The sequence below is a fragment of the Carassius gibelio genome, chromosome B20, assembly GCF_023724105.1.
Source record: "Carassius gibelio isolate Cgi1373 ecotype wild population from Czech Republic chromosome B20, carGib1.2-hapl.c, whole genome shotgun sequence".
NCBI lineage: Eukaryota > Metazoa > Chordata > Actinopteri > Cypriniformes > Cyprinidae > Carassius > Carassius gibelio.
Window position 1 is genome coordinate 6,590,817 of NC_068415.1, and position 16,985 is coordinate 6,607,801.

Here is a 16,985-nt window from a genome sequence, read left to right on the forward strand (position 1 = left end):
CTCATTTAAATATAACAGTTCTGTCATTACTCTGTGAATTTTTTATTTATTTATTTTTTAAAGTAGTAAATGAAGATTATTCGGAATACATTTTACAAGAAAGTATAATTTCAGAATTATGTCTTAACATTTTGTAAAATTTCTTGGTGTGAATTGACTCAAAGTAAATTTATTTAAAACTTTAGGATCACAAAAGTTGAACATTTGGACAATTGTAGTTGTAATTGAAGTAAAAAAAAATTAGGACAAGAAAATACTATTTCAGGTTTTCTACTTCGAAATAAAATCACATTTAATTTAATATTTGTTGCCATTTGTAATTACGTTAATAAGCAATTTTTAAAAGAGAACATGTTTTTCAGAATTAAAATTTTAGGGTGAACAATTCAACTTTTGTGAGTTATTTACCGCTGTCTGCTCTGTGGATTGCTTCACATGAACAGCAACTTGCATCACTTGCAAACTTTGATCAAACAGCCTGTCGCAGTGCAACAAACAAACTGGGGGCAGGAAATTATCATCAATATCTGATGGCCTTCTGGAATGCAGGTTTTAATGATTAAAACTGGCAGTGAGATGCAGAAGCGCTGTGGTTTCCCTTACACAGCAGCAGTCATTGTGTGATGTGTTTATCTGATGCCAGGACACTGTTTGTGTGGTGAACACGATTCATCTGTTGTGCATGTGCCGAAATAACTTTTAATTCTGCTCCTTGCATTGCTGTTTTAGACTTAACTGGATAATTGTGTGTATTATTTTCAAAAAGGAGCGGATTTCTGGCCCAGGTTTACATGTTAAGCTTTAAAGTAAGTATTTTAATGCAAAATAATATAATCAGCACATTTAAATTGGCATTTGACTGCCCTAAGATATAATAGATGACAGCGTTTAATGCAGAGTTGCTGAAATGTTATCCTACATCCACGAGGGGGCACTAAAGCACCCAAAGGGGCCAATCACTAGCTTATTAAAAAATTAATTGAACAGCCCTTCTGCAGGCTGTTATTGAACACCTCATTATTGGAGCTTATGTAATCAGCTTTTAGTGTTACACTTATTAAGACATACCGACAGGTAGCGTGAAGCAGGACTGGAACTGTTTGTTAACACTGGCTTTGTGAATTAATTACCTCTAATATACTGTTCCTCACTGCAATCACGCATACCTGTAGTTGCAGTGTGTTGACAAATAGAGTTACTTGAGGTAATATACAAGTCTACAGAATGAGTTTTCAAGGGAAGAAAAAAAATATGATGTAGTTGCGGGACAGATTATTTATTCATATATTTTTTGGAAAAAAAATGTTTTAAATATAAATTCCAAAACAATCAATTAAGAATATATTTTTGTATATATTTATATATATTTTTACATTTCTTTAGCCCTTAGCTGAACCCATTGCAACTCAGAAAAACATCTATTTAGCATGGCAAATATTTGCTCATATATGTCACAAGTCTTTTATAAAAATTCTATCTCGGTGAATAAATGATCATATTGCGATGAAAACTGCTACAAAGTGAGTTTGCAGCGAAGTCGACCTATAAATACATTTAAAGCCACGGCAACTGCCATATAAGTCTTGTAAATCTGTGAAATAACCATTATTTTATTTAAATGATACAATGCAGCTCTAACATCCACATTTCACCCTGTCAACAAGAGCGTTTTTAAGATGCAAAGGTACAGTACCTTTGAAAGAATAATGTCCTGATTTTTCACCGTTAGGTGGGTGAAAAATCCTATGATGGCATGCTGATGGAATAAGAGAGGATCAAATAAAACATTCAGGAGAACCAAAAGTTCAACCTCACTAAAGCACAAAGCAGGAAAGTGCATCTGTCTGGAGTCCAATTTAAAGTGATAGAAGTCAGGGCTCTGCAGTAGCTCATGAATTTTTAAAGGATCGATATCTCCCCATACAGCTGCTACAGATGCAGTCCTCCTTAATTTCGTATTCTTTAATGGTTCGCCCCAGTTTGCCCAATCTAGATTAAGATTTGAGAAAGCTATCAGATACAAACAGTGTGACACTTTCAGGTGGATAATTAAAATTTTGTGATGTGAATGAACTAAAATCAAATCATAGATCTAAATCAAAAACTGCTAAGTCTCAAAGAGTTCAATCAATCAATCAATCAACATTTATTTGTATAACACTTTCAACACCATTACAAAAGACCAAAGTGCTTTACATGGTAAAAATCATTATATAAGTCATAAAAAGTATAATCATAAAAACACATCAAACTAACAATTAGATAAAAGTATAAAAATACCATACAGTAACTCAAGAAAACAACCAATCATGCAGCAAAAGCCTTAGAAAAAAAGGAAAGTCTTCAATTGTCCTCTAAAACTACCCAAAGAGGGAGCCGCTTACAAAGATAATGGTAGCCCGTTCCATAACACAGGAGCTGGCACAAAAAATGCATGATCTCCACTCCTCCTCAACCGTGATTGCGGAACAGACAACAACATATCCAAAAACTATTATTTCAGTTTTATTCTCATTTAATAGCAGAAAATTACTCGCAGCTATACATTCACTTCATTTAAGCATATGTTGAAGCTGTCCCATGCAGCACGCTTATCCAGAAAAATATAATTGCAAATCATCTGCATAAATGTGGTCATTAATATTGTAGCGTGTAAAAATAGACCCCAGAGGCAACAAATACTGAGAAAACAAGGTTGGACCAAGAATAGATCCCTGAGGGACCCCCCACAAAACATCCACAGTGTCAGAATGACAATCTCCAATCTTAACTGAACATTTTCTCTCCCTTAGGTAGGAACTAAACCACTACAAGGCCACATTATTTACACCAACATCATCTCTAAGACGTGCTAATAAAATGCTGTGATCAACAGTGTCAAAAGCTGAGTTATAATGATTTTAAGGGAACAAAGGATAAAAATGCTTGCAAGAAAAACTAAATACTAGATTATTCGTGGCATGTCAAAAAAAAGTAGTGTTTTCTGTCATGCGCTGAGGTTAATGGCTTTCATTTCCTCCGGATTTGTTTATAACCGTTTGCTTGCTTGACAATTGAGGAAACTTGGCAAAAATGAGGGCAAAACGTGATGGCTGGAAAACTCAGATAGGCCCAAGTCATTTGACATGGAACATTCACACAAAAATAATGCTCTATCAATAATTCTGTCCCCTTCCTGCATACAAGTTAAAGTACTTTTGTTTGTGTCTATCATTAGCGATTGAGATATATTGACTGTACTAAGTGCACATATATGCTTATTTAACGTGTGTATGTAAACTGTTAAGGAGCCTAGGCTATACATTGCATAGGTCTATATGCCTCTATGATTCATGTCACCTACTTGATGCTGATTTGGTCGATCGCGAGATTCGGCTATTTCCTTATATTTGCTGTCACCTAAAAATGCAGTAGGCAATATCAATTAAATCCTGATATTTCCTGAAAACTAGACTTCTTTCATGTCTCGCGTCACGTTGCGGACTGGTATTGTTCTATAAAAACAATATTGCGCCCCAGTTGTTATCGACTGTGCTAAAAGTAACATCGGAGGACTTTGGGTTTTATTAAAATTGTTTTAAATAGTGTCGCAGTCTTCGTCTTGTTGTCATAGGCTCATTAATTTCTGTGTAGCAGAAGCTAATATAGGTGATAGCTAATTATGCTATAAAGTTATTTCAACTTATTTTTTTTAATGTTTACCTATTTTATTATTATAAGCCTATTATTGTTATTATTATTATCATCATCGATCATCATAATTTTTACTGTTGTTGTTGCTTTATTTTTGGCCATGTAGGCTAGGCCTACGCGGGATAATAGTCAGTTCGTTATTGTGAAATAATTCGCGCATAAGCAGCCAAAACGATATTAGGCTACTGTAGAAAAAGTCTCTTCAAAAGAACATTTCAAATAGCCTAGGCTACACTAATGAAATCTTACGAAACGAAATGTTTTATTTCTAACAATGACATTTCTTTACATCGTAGACGTTGAAACCCGAGGGCGCCGTTTATAATCAGATCTGAAATTTGGAAAATGGGCGAATGAAGCAATTACAGCCCGTTACATATCTGCGTTTTGCACAGTGACCCCTAACACCACACAGTCATTATTTCCATATCTTGTTGCACTCACGCCCACTGAGACAGGGAGCAGAGAGCTCATCCGGCGCATTGAGGGACGTCCAGGTCCTCATCTGCGCTCTGTACAGCATCAGCACCAGCCGCTGCGTGAGAAACAACCCGAGTCGCATCCCCGCGGAGAGCAGCACCGCGTGCGCTTCATTCAATCTGGAGCGTCAGATGGTGCAAGATGCACCGCTTCTTTGTCCTACTCTACACCCGGACAATGCAAGTTAACGCTGCAAGGGACTAATAGCCTAGTAGTTGAGGGACCCGTTTCAGCTGCACTGTAAGGTTTCTACAGGACGCGCGCTTGGATTATTGTCCTTCTCGCGCATTTCCTGCTGGACAGCTAAACACGCGCACCGCGGGCTTCCAGAGAAATAAAGCGAATCATTGCTGTTTAAAATGTGTTAATTCGGTTTTCTTTTTCGCGAGGGAGGAGCAAAGAGAGCGTAAACAACACTGGGTGGCTTTGTTTCAGAGACACGGACCCGTGGAAGATCACACTGGCATGTCTTTCAGTGCCGGATTTGGAGCTACCGTTATTTCTCCACTAACTTAGGGAAGTGTTGTTCGTATCTATTTGACTTGGCATAAGAGCCCAGTTCTACTTTTCTAACAAACACATGTAGTTTTCTTCATATCTTCGCTTGGGATGCTTTCATCGGAAGGGCGTATTTGATTCGCGTCTATCGCCTTTGGAGTGAAGAAAGACCCCTTTAAACCCGTTGCCTCGGCGTTATCTGGAGGAGTAACAGCGATCCACGTGGAAACACGGACTCTAAGGAGGGCAAAATGGGCTGTTGCAGTGGTAGATGCACGCTGGCATTTATATGTGGCATGCAGTTGGTAAGTGATAAAGCTCAAGTCATTACTAAACATGCGGTTATAGTTCGTGGATTCGAACCTGTAACCTTCCGGTTAGCAGCCTTGATGTTGAATTACTAAACTGCATTTAAGAAAACTAGTATATTGGTGAACAGGCTTGAACCTGCATCCTTTCAGGTTGCTCACCAAGGTTTTAAATCTGAATTGGTTTCTGGATGCCTGTGCCTTCTTATTTGTTGTGATTTTATACAGATGTGAAATTAGGTTTGGTTCAAGGATAAGAGTCAGTCACTTGTAATGATGTAAAAACTGTAGTGTCTTCCAGAAGTGCACTGGAGAACTCAAGAACCCAAGTGTCCAGCCGACAAGTGGTCAGTGCTATGGCACTATGATGTATCTAGCTGTGAGTAATCTTAGTGGAAATAATATGGGGCTATATGTGGAAACCCTGCCTCGTTATATTACACCGGAGGGATGATGGTGCTCATGAAGGCAGGGCTTGTGTCATTAGCCTGGGGCCACTATCATTTATGCTTATCTTCCCACTACCAAGGGTCCTGACAGCCAATTAGGAGATTTAAGTTAAAGAAGCAAAGCCATGTCTCATTGACCTACTAAAGCAGAAAACGATTACTTATTGCATCTGCTAGAGTTTAAGAGGGTTATAATCATTAGGATGTTTTCTAATCTAGTCCAATTTGAAAAGATGATTTCAGTCTGGTGTTTTTACAGCAATGTTGCATTCTGTAAGAATTCACAGAGCTGAGTAATTTTACTATTCCCATCTCTGTGACACCTTTTGAATCACTCTTTCAGTTACAGTAATGGATAGTGGCCAGCGACGGTCTCGCCATGCCAACCAGCTGGCATGGTGAATCAGGCGTGCGTGATAGATCACATGACAACTGGGCAAGTACAACCACACTAATCCAAATAGACGTTTGTAGGTTAATGTATCACGCAGGTCATTAACCCGAAGAATCAGCCTTAGTGGGTGATGTCACCACCTGGCGTCTATTAATCAGACCTTACTCAGTGTTCATGAATAGAAGCCGGTTTTGGAGCGGGATGATGTCATAAGCGAGTCATTTGAGCAGGCTGATATCATAAGCTCGCAAGTGTCTCTTGAGTAGCTGTTGTCTTATAATGCGATTTGGTATAGTTTAGGATTAGGGTAGGTTTTTAGCGGTTTGGTGTTAAAATGTTGAGGGGCGTTTTTTTTTCTGATCTGAGCTCTCTTTTGTCCTCTCATTTTCTCTGACCTTTTCTGATCCCCTTTTCCCAATGTTTGCTCCTATTCTAGAGAGTTCATTCTGAGCACAACTGAGATGCCTTCAGTTGAATGCTCTTAAGGGTTGGAAAAACATTCTTGTATTTCAATGTTTTGTATTTGTTCCTTGTTCCTCTTGTCAGTAACGTTCTTGCTCTTCATTAGGAAAAGAAGGGTTATTATATTGTAGAAAATAAAAGAAGCCTTTTAATATCCAAAGTTGGAAGTTGTGATGCCTTTAAATCGAAACTTAATTGTATCTCTATGTTAGTGGCTACAGGTTAACATACATGCTTATATGTTGCTGGTAGCTGACACATATGGTTTTAGAGGATGGGGGCAACTGACCCTTTGCAAAGAGCTTGATTGATAGGTGATCTGACCTATTATATTGCTGAATTTGCGATCTTGTCCGACAAACAAATTAGACAAATTGTTTGTATGTGGCCTCTTAAATAGAAAATTACGATTTTTTTTTTTTTAAAGAAAGAAAAAAACAGTTTTTCTTCTCTGGTTTGTCCTGTGAATATATGGATTTAAAATGTGCAATTATGTAACCTTTCTTTCTTTCTTTCTTTCTTTCTTTCTACTTAATGTGCATTAAACTTCTGCAGATTGTTTAAAGATTAATCTGGTAAGAAATTTTTGTAGCAGATTGGCTTTCTGTGTGCATCAGTCGTCCATTTTGGCCAGTGATGTAGTGCACCCATATCACATAATGGCATGAGTTGCTGTAAATAAAAAGTTTGTTACTCTTTTCTTCTGTTGGAATGGCTGTAGAAAAAAAAAAGAACGAATCAAATGGAGCTAATGCACCCGGCTCTGCTAAATTACCAAGCAGACCGTTTTTTATTGCCTAAGGCTATAACACAGATAAAATGTCCATAGTTAAAGCATTTATAAGTGTTTTCTCTCTGGTGGTTTTTGTGTCTGGCAAGTATAAATGCCTGTGGTCCAAAAGTCTGGCTTGGAGGCCCAACATTCTGACATGAAAGCAAAGAAAAGAATATTGTATTCTCAAGGGATGTGTTTATTGAGATTGCTCAAAGATGCATTCATAGAAAGGACATCTGGTAAAATAGTTTGACTCTATTATGGTTGATGAAAAACTCGATATCTGTTCCCAATGCGTTCCTCTTAGCTTCAGCCTCTGACAGCCTCCCTATGGACTGTCTGATGCATATTGTACACAAAGATGAATACATCTGGTGAAATCTGCCCGTTCCAATTGGCTGCCCACAAGGGAACTTAAAGCGTGCCCGTTTTTTATCAGGCAGTTGGAAAGATTTGTTTACATGTTACCAGATTGCTGCTGATGTTGCAGGCTCATGGCATTGAAACTTGTTATTCAAGAGTTTTGTTTTAGACGTCCTGTATCTTCTGTTATGTCCTTGAAGGAAGGTCTGACTTTGTGGTTCACTCAAATTTTGCTCTAATTTCCTTGTTATCTTTTACGTTTTCGTGGATCGTTATTTGAATGTTTGACCACTTTGTTGCAGGCCAGTCTGTTGTTGTGGCTGCATCGATTTCAGATTTATCTGCCCTGCACACCCTTGTCAACAACAGTTGGTCATTTTACATGTTGGTCAGGAGGCTGTCTAAGTGGGCAGTTCTTGACCAGAGTAAACTACAATACGCAGTAGATTGATAAGTCTTTATGTAATCATAAATATTGTTAAACTATTTGCTGAGTCTGTTTCTAAATATTTTGGCTTTTGGTATTTACAGGATATGCTGATTAATCAAACTAATCGCAATTAATATGAATGTTTTTGAATAAATAAAGAAATACGAGGTGACTATCCCTAAAATGAGGAAAACAAGAGTTGAATAGACATCACAGAAAGTGGGTTTAGAAGTGAATATATTATTTGTTTTATTTCCATATCATTGAAGTCTATCACAGTCCACAGAAAACCATTATGCATTCGAGCTTGTCCATCTGTTCATATTAGTTTTGTGCTGCTCTCAGAGTGATCTGGCAAGTTTCTTGTAGAATATCATGAGTCAGGGAGCATGATTTAATGTGTTCATTTTTATGCATTATTTTCCTTGTAATTAATTGTAGTAGAGGAAGATGTTAAATTGATGTTTGATAAGCTACTGGAGGAGATGCTCTATGCATTCAACATTTATGATTTAACTGTAATCAACTTCTGCATTTGTCATTTCAGATACATTTATGAAATCAGGTTTCGGATCATGTCGTGCATCCATCTTATATTTTTCTTATTTGTTTATGGTGTTCTTCTGCAGCTTGTACTGTCAAAGGAAACAAATCATTCTCAGCCACAAAAGCATGTTTACTCAAATAAACCCAAGATTGATTGTTAACTCAAATGTTACATTAAAGAGTAAAAATAGAATGTGCAAATTGAGAAAAAAGAAAAAAAAACTTGTTAGATTGTCATTGGCGAATAACAGATTGCCCAGATACTGACAGACACCTGTTGTTCTTGAGGTCATGAAAAGGGTTAATTTTTAAGCTCTCTTGAAATATTCTACACCTGGCGTTACACCATATTTCTATAATTGCTTTGTTTTCAAACTGGTATGAATGTCTGCTGTCATTTGTCCTCTTGGAACAGCACAAAGACAAAGGTTTAATTGTTGTTTTCCTTCATCGTAATCAGCTGTATGCAGGAGAAAGGCTTGTGCTCTTGAAATTAATTACTCTCCTGAATGCAGGTGATTTGCCAAATGTACAGTTTTGAGGTTAATGCCATGTATTATGTTTGATTGAGTTCGCTCATAAGCATGTAAAAGTGCTGTGACAACTCTCGTTGTTTATTTCTGGATTGGAAGTAAACGGATTCCTAGTGTGCAGATGAAAATCACTTCGAACAGACCCTTTGCCAAACTAAACAACTGCATTGACAGGATATTGTTCTTAATTTCTGTGCAATGCTTTTGCGACATGACCTTGATTTCCCAAAACTGACAGATGTTTTAGGAAGCCATTTTACATAATGAATCCAAATATTTACATATCTCATCAAAGCATTGATGCCGTAACGCTACCATGTATGTAACTGAATGTTTTTATACACCATGAATTTAAACTTGCTGATTGACTTGCGTTTTAAAACATACTTTCTCTCTTCTCATGTTGCCTAAATCAGAGTTTTGTGCAACATTTTGTTGATTGATTCATGTAATTTCATTGTTGTTAATCTGATTCCTTGAATATTAAACATCAAATATTTACATGTATGCATTTATCCGACACATTTATCCAATGAGACTTATATTCAAGGTACACATATTACCAGCTATTGCTTTTCCTGGGAACCGAACCCAAGACCATTCATTAATGTTTGAGGCTGCATTTAAAACAAGAAAAAATATGTTATTATTGGCTGTTATTGTGACAGCAGTTTCACATTCTTATGACGATGGAAACCTTTGGTGTTGTGCTCGGTGCAAATCTATTGATTTGTTATGTAAGTAGGACTGTTGAATCAGATCGCTTTGTTTGCTAATATTTTCATGAATTTGACAATATGAATCCCAGATTGACAAGCGGGATAGAGACAGAATAGCATAGTGAACAACCGAAGCTCTTTGGCTTTGTGACTGTGACTGAAGAGCTTCCTCTAAGGGAAAAGAAGTCCTTGATATTTGGCAAGTGAATTGAATTGGCTTCTCCACACCACAATCCAAATCTAAAAAGGCAGAAAGATTTAATGGCTTTTCAGATGTTATAAATCATTCCCATCTTAACAAAACCAATAAACACAAGTGCCGCAAACATGCGGTGGGAATAAGTCTTTGCTGCAGGACATTTTTCAGATGTCTTTCCTTCCGTCTGCATTAAATTAACCTTTATTTTCCCCGCTTCTGATGCTCCTTTTGTAGTCGTGAGATTTCAGAACACAAAAGGTTGCGGTGATGATACCTTTGCTGTGCTGCGCGCTATTTGCCAGCTTCCCGTTTGATTGAGGCGAGCCGTAAACATTAGAGGGAATGTCTCCTAGCAACGATAGGTATAACTGTTGGAACGTTGCCCGGTAGCTGAACATGCAGGATCCGGACTCCTTGTAGTTGCCCTTTTGACCCGTCAAAGCCCAGAACAGTACAAGAAATGCATTATGTGTATCATGATGCCTTTTGTTTTCTGAAGCTACTTGATTTGCATTTGCATTTTATGTTCTTGGCACAGCCTGTCCAACCAAGCCATTCACGTAATAAAGTGCACAAATTACATTAATGGTTATTTCGGGACAGGTTGCTGAGAATACAAATAGATTCAAAAAACTCTGGCTTTAGATAAGAAAGAATTCAAGAAAAAAAATTCAGCTGGCTTATCTAAAAGATTTTTAAGCTGAATTGTGTTAATTAATTAATTAATTATATTTGGTGTCCAGAACATGATCAGTTTCATTTACTTAATCGTGCAACATATACATACACACACACATACTGTACAGTGTCATGAAAAGTTTTTTAGCCCCCTCCCCGGTTTTTTACTTTTTTTTTTTTATGCATATTTGTCACACTTTCAAGATTCAGATCATCAAACTAATTTTAATATTACACAAAGATAATGCATGAAAATACAAAATGCTTTAATTTACTAAGGAAAAAAGCTGTCCAAACAATGTGTTAACCAATTTATTCGCATCCAAAATAAATGTTTTTGTTTACATAATATAAGTGTGTGTATTGTGTATATTTATTATTTATTTATAAATACACACACATGCATGTATATATTTAAGAAAAATGTTATATTTGTATATTAAATATATTTATGTACAATATAAATATATACATTTACATGTAAATATTTTCAATATACTGTATGTATATTTATATATGCTCAATAAATATACACATAAACAAAAACTTTAAAAAAGCATTTATTTTGAATGTGATTAAGCATGATTAATCATTTGACAGTACTAATATAAATTCACACACACACACACACACACCTATATATATTAAATACAATAACCATAAAAAATTATTTTCATTACTTAAAATATTAACTGAAATTTAATATAAAACTAAAAAATTGAAAAACGTAAAATAATTTTTTCAGCTAGTTGACAAAGCAACATTTCTTGTGTTGATGTAACAAATATATGAAACTAAAATAAAAATTAATAAATACAGACATTAAAGAACAGAAATTAATTAAAATGACAAAACACAATAAATGAGTCTTTTTTCAAATTATTAACAAAACTACATTATGTCAAAAATACTAAAACACCACTAAACAGTTTATTTACAATAGTGTTTAGCATATTTAGAATGTATAATAATGTCATAAAATTATATCTTGTCATATTCATTCATTTTACTGTGACTAAAATTATATCTAATTTAATTGAAACTAAATTAATGACATTTAATTTGGTAATGAAATGTCAATTTAAATCAAATATTAAAATGTTATATATTGAATTACGTATGAACATTTTAACAAAAACACGTGAAACTGATATAAAAAAAATTATTGTCATGATGCAAATTTAATTGAATTGTCATCACGATGTGCTTTTATTAGTCCCTTTTGATTATCTTTGACAATTTAATTAATTCAACATTTTATTTTGTTGACAGGTTAAACAGTTTTTTTTTTTAAAGGCAGGCATTATACATTGCATCTGTACTGCATATTTTAATGTCAGTCTTTGAACAAATTTTTTGAATGCTGTTGCAGTCGAGCTGTGTAATCAGTTCCATTAATTAGTCTGTTAGACTGACAGCCTACCGATTCTCAGCTTGTTTGTCGTTGCTACTGTCATTCTTGTTAAAACCATCAAATTATTCACCACCACACCCAATGGTCCGTGGCCACAGTTTGTATCCGGCCACTTTGCGAAAGTCGTTTTACGGTAAAGTTACCTCACTTTGTATCTGGGAATAAAGCTATCATCTTTTGTGGTTTGGGTGTGTTTCAGCAAACTTTGTTAGAACATCTTCCCCCTCATTCGGTTGCATATAGTTTTTGATCTAATAATAAACAGTCCCTTGAGTTATTGTCTGGAAATATGAATACCCATAACGCATTTGTATCACCTGTCTGATAAATCCTCTGCGTTGTTGCCACAGCAAAAGCGTTTTTACCTCTGACTGCAGTGATAGAGCCTAGAGGATGTGATCCCATGGGAATACAGACAAAAGCGCTTATGTGCTTCAGCAGAACGAAACGAGGCAGGCCAGTAGAATGGCTGTGAATAAAAGCATTTTTGTTGCCTAGCTTTGTATGTGTGTTCAAGCATAGTTGAAGTAAAACAGTTTTTATCATCCATTCTCTTCTCCGTCGCTGTTACTTCTGCTTGCATTATTGTGTTTAATATATACAGATTTTATATACAATACATACAATTTTAATATCAAAGTCTATTCCTTCTTTACTGTTTTTTGTTTGCCACCTACAGTGCAGATAATGTAGTTAAATCACAGTATTTTAGTGCATGCTATCATGATATAATGGTGGTTTGTACCGTAGCTAAGAAGTGAAGTGTGATCAAGCTATAGTGAGATTCTTCTGTTCGCTTCATATACAGTACCAGCAAAAACAAAATCAATATGGCACATTAATTTAGGATGGTTAGTTATAGAAAAAAAATTAATCATGAACATATTTGGATAAATTTTGAATCACATCACTTGCTCAAAAATGGATCCTCTGCAGTGAATGGGTGCCGTCAGAATGAAAGTCCAAACAGCTGATAAAAACATCAGTATAGTCCACAAAACAACCATCCATTAACATCATTAAAGCAAAAATGACATGTTTTAATAAGCAAATCCATCATTAAGAGATTTCAACTTCAAGCGGTTGCTTCTGGTTACTAGATGAACCCTCTTTCTGTAATATTGTTTTCTCCAGTGAAGTTTTTTTGTCTGAATAAGGAGCGAAATATGCACAGCAAGCCCCATTTACAAGTGAAAACCGTTTTAGATTTATTTATTTTGCTTCACAAGACATTATTTGGACTAGTATCGTGTGGATTATTGTTATGTTTTTATCAGACATTTAGACTCTCATTCTGATGGCACCCATCCACTACAGAGGAGACATTTGTGAGCAAATAATCAAATTCTCCAAATCTGTTCCATGCAAAGATGAATTTTCAGCATGATTACTCCAGGCTTTAGTTTTACCTGATTCTTCAGAAATCATTCTAAAATGTTAGTTAGTGCCCAAGAAACATTTCTTATTATTCTCAATGCCAAAAACTGTTGTACTGCTTAAGATTTTTTGTGAAAACTATGATACCGTTTTTTCCTAAGGATTCAGTGATGAATAGAAAGTTCAAAACAGTATTAATCTGAAATGAAAATCTTTTGTAACTTTATAAATGTCCCTTTTACCAAATTAATGCAGAAATCCAAAATTTGGTACTTAATGTTTTTGTAAATTGATTGTAAGTTAATGTATTAACTGTCTTGTTTAAAGCGTGCCATCCTGTAATCCAAAAGGCTGTTTCCAGAGAACATATTGTTACAAGAAAAGCTTTTAGGGTGAGTGCTTTTTGATGCCAGAGGAATCATAAATATTTAACCAAGCTGAAATCTGGGTTTAACGTTTCTTTGTTTGTAAATACCTACAATGTATACATAGGCCTACTGCTATCCATTTCTTGTTTGCATTAATACAGTTTCATTTTTGTGACTTAAGAGGATAGTTTAATCCTCCAATCATTTTTCACCAAGGAAGAAAGAAAGTCATACTCATTTAAAACAACATATGGATGAATAAATGATGTCAGAATTTAACTTTTGGGTGAACTGTTCCTTTAAACTGATTGCATGATGTAGCTGTAACTGTAATATGAAGATAACATGTAATTCAATCTGAAGATGACAATAATGCCACCAGCTGCTTTACAAGACATGTGAACATTTCCAAGCAGAACAGCTACACACCCTTTTGATAACTTCTTGTGGTTAACATCTCTCTGCTGACTGCCTGCAAATGTTACAATAATTTACGATCGATACTTAGTAGTGAGATTGGTCTTTATTTTCCATAAAGTGTTTTATGGGTGCCTGGAATGGCATTTTAGCAGGGTTCATGCCTCAGCATGGCACTTAGCCTGATTACGACTGTGCCTCCGCATATTGGAACATGATAAGAGACTTTCTTACACTCCCATGGCATGCCTGGTCAAGGACGGCTCTGTAGCTGCAGGACCTGCGAGGGCTGTTCTGACGCGTGATCTGTCATTGTGGCATGGCTCAGATGAAGAAGCGCTCTCACTGATGGGGTGGGCTGGTCAACATCTGTTCTGGTCAGCTGAGAATCTGCAGGTCTGAAGGGTCAAAGCCCATATCTAGCACATACTATACAGCCATCCTTCTTTATTTCAAACGCTATATGAGCAACACCTGCTCTTTTTTTTCTTTTTTTTTTTTTTGCCTGGATCTTTTAACCACTTCAGCTTTTGAGTTGCATTTGAAGCAATCAGGAGGCAGAATTTCAAATAAAAAAAAATAAAACCATCCACCCACATACTGTATCCATGTAATTATGTAATTATTAACTGATGGATGGGTGAATAACGGATAAATAATTTTTTCCCTCTTTTATTTGTATTATTTTATTTGAATATAATATGTATAGCATATAATATATACACACACATTTGATATATTATTTATATTTTTTTACATGTATTATTAAAACAATTTCATGTTTTCCTTTAGAAAATGTAATATGTCATGTTATGTATAGCATTATATTTAATTATTTTTTATGATTTATGATTATGATATCATTTATTAATGGATAGGTAGATTGAATTGAAAGTGGGTTTTTTTTATTCTGAAATTTGCCCAATTTAAAGTGATCTTCATACTGTACATGGCATCTGGATATAGTACCTTTTTTCACTCAAAATTACCTTTATGCCTCATGATGGTGACACATTCAATCACATGTCCTCATTTTAGTTGTCATTATTGGCTGTTATAGCCACATAGATAGCCAGGGTAAAATCGCTCTATATGGCTCTGAGATCCATTGTAATTTCCTTCAATTCTTAAAGGAACCTATAGGGTTCCATCAAGGCTATTAGAGTGAGAGGAGCAGATGTGTGGTGTCCACATGAGGTGGTTTTGATGGAGGCAGGTTATGGAGACTGACGGCATTGTTAGCCAGGGCACATGGTGGCAGATCACATGTTTGAATGTGCCTCAGGCCATTGCCAATGGCTTCATATTACAGTGTGGAAATGTAATTACATTCTTAGAGCACAGGAAGAGAAGCCTTTATGGAATACATTAGCTGTATTAGACACACTTTTTACCCGATAAATTAAAATGAGGTTTTGCTGATCTGCTGTCATTGGGGTTGGTTTGAAAAGTGGAAATGACAAATTGATTGTTATTGCTTTTGACTTCCCTCAACGATTGTAAACACATCACTGCAGTCTTCAAGGGAAGCTGGTGTGCTGTGTGGAGTACAGACCGTTTTATTATTAACTAGCATAAGCTGGAATTCTTTGGTCAACTAGCTTTAATCAAACAGGCCATGTTGGTCGACTAGTGTCAACAGGTTATCTAGTTAGCCATGCTGAGAGTCAGTCCTCATACAGTACAGTTCTTTAATTATTGTTTTCAGCCATCATGACTGCTGCTACGCTTGGTAGGAGGTGTGCTTAGATTTTCAAACGCTATGGCTACACCCCAGGGTTCTGAGCTAGCCTATATTTTAAAGATATTCCATTTAGCACTCATTTAAACCATTAAGGAATCCAGTCAAGACTAACTTCACAGTAGGGTTGCTTCTGCTGATTGCATACATATGCCTTTAAGATAGCATTATGGTTTCTTTAATGTCTCAGTTGTTTCATTAAAATGAGGGTTTAACTCAAGTCCTGCTTCTCAGAATTTTCTTCTATCAAAAATACCCTAGTAATCTCACATCCTTGTTGAAAAAAACCGTTTAAACCAGTCTATGGTGTTTTAAGATGGTTTTAGCTTATTTAAGCTGGTGTACAGCTGGTTTCCCAGTATTACCAGCAGTAAGTGTCCACACCCTCTTATACCAGCCAATATACCAACTTTTCCAGGCTGGGGGACCAGCTAAGTCCAATAAAATAGATTAGGCTGGTTTAAAGAGGTTTTTTTTCAATGGGAATATACTGTCTGCATTAACTCCCCCAAGCTATAATTGAACATCAGAACAATAGCTTGTTTTCTTCTTGAAAGGATTTGATGCTTACTTTTATATTTTCCCAAGAAGCATGTGTGCTCCTATTTTGAAAAATGTATGTGCTCACGAATAACTTTATGGTCACAATAAAAATGTATCAGGTAATTTGTTTTTCCTCAAGCGGATACAAGGAGACGTTTACAGGTAAAATGGATTGGTTAATTTTACTACGAAAAGTACACTTTTTAAAAAATATTTACATTTTTAAATATCTCGGCTTATGTAAATATTACTAAGATTTTAAATGTTTTTAAAATGTATATATTTTAAAATAATCTCTATGCAATGCAGGACTTAATTATAAACAAGCACACAACATTTATTTTGAAACGTCTTTAGTACTTGAACTGCTCATTTTAACAAATGATGGAGATAAAATATGTGACCCTCGAGAACAAAACCAGTCTTAAATTGCTGCGGTATATTTGTAGCAATAGCCAAAAATAAATTTTATTGGTTAAAATTCTTGGTTTTTATTTTATGCCAAAAATCATTAGGATATTAAGTAAAGTTTATGTTCCATGAAACTATTTTGTAAATTTACTACTGTAAATATATCAAAACGTAATTTTTGATGAGT

General features: G+C 35.5%; 1 protein-coding gene across 3 annotated transcripts in view; it reads left to right on the forward strand.

Moving 5' to 3' along the window:
- nkain2 (sodium/potassium transporting ATPase interacting 2) overlaps window positions 1-16,985 on the forward strand; it is a 167,665-nt gene that overhangs the window by 22,752 nt on the left and 127,928 nt on the right. Inside the window, exon 1 of one of the 3 annotated variants that reach the window (XM_052586902.1) lies at window positions 4,150-4,976. The exons of 1 other annotated variant lie outside the window; for it this stretch is intronic. In XM_052586902.1, coding sequence (XP_052442862.1) covers window positions 4,923-4,976 — 54 coding nt within the window. In that variant the 5' untranslated portion in view covers window positions 4,150-4,922. Of the gene's footprint in view, window positions 1-4,149; window positions 4,977-16,985 lie in introns of those variants that run through there. One more of the 3 variants, XM_052586901.1, reaches the window with a different exon arrangement.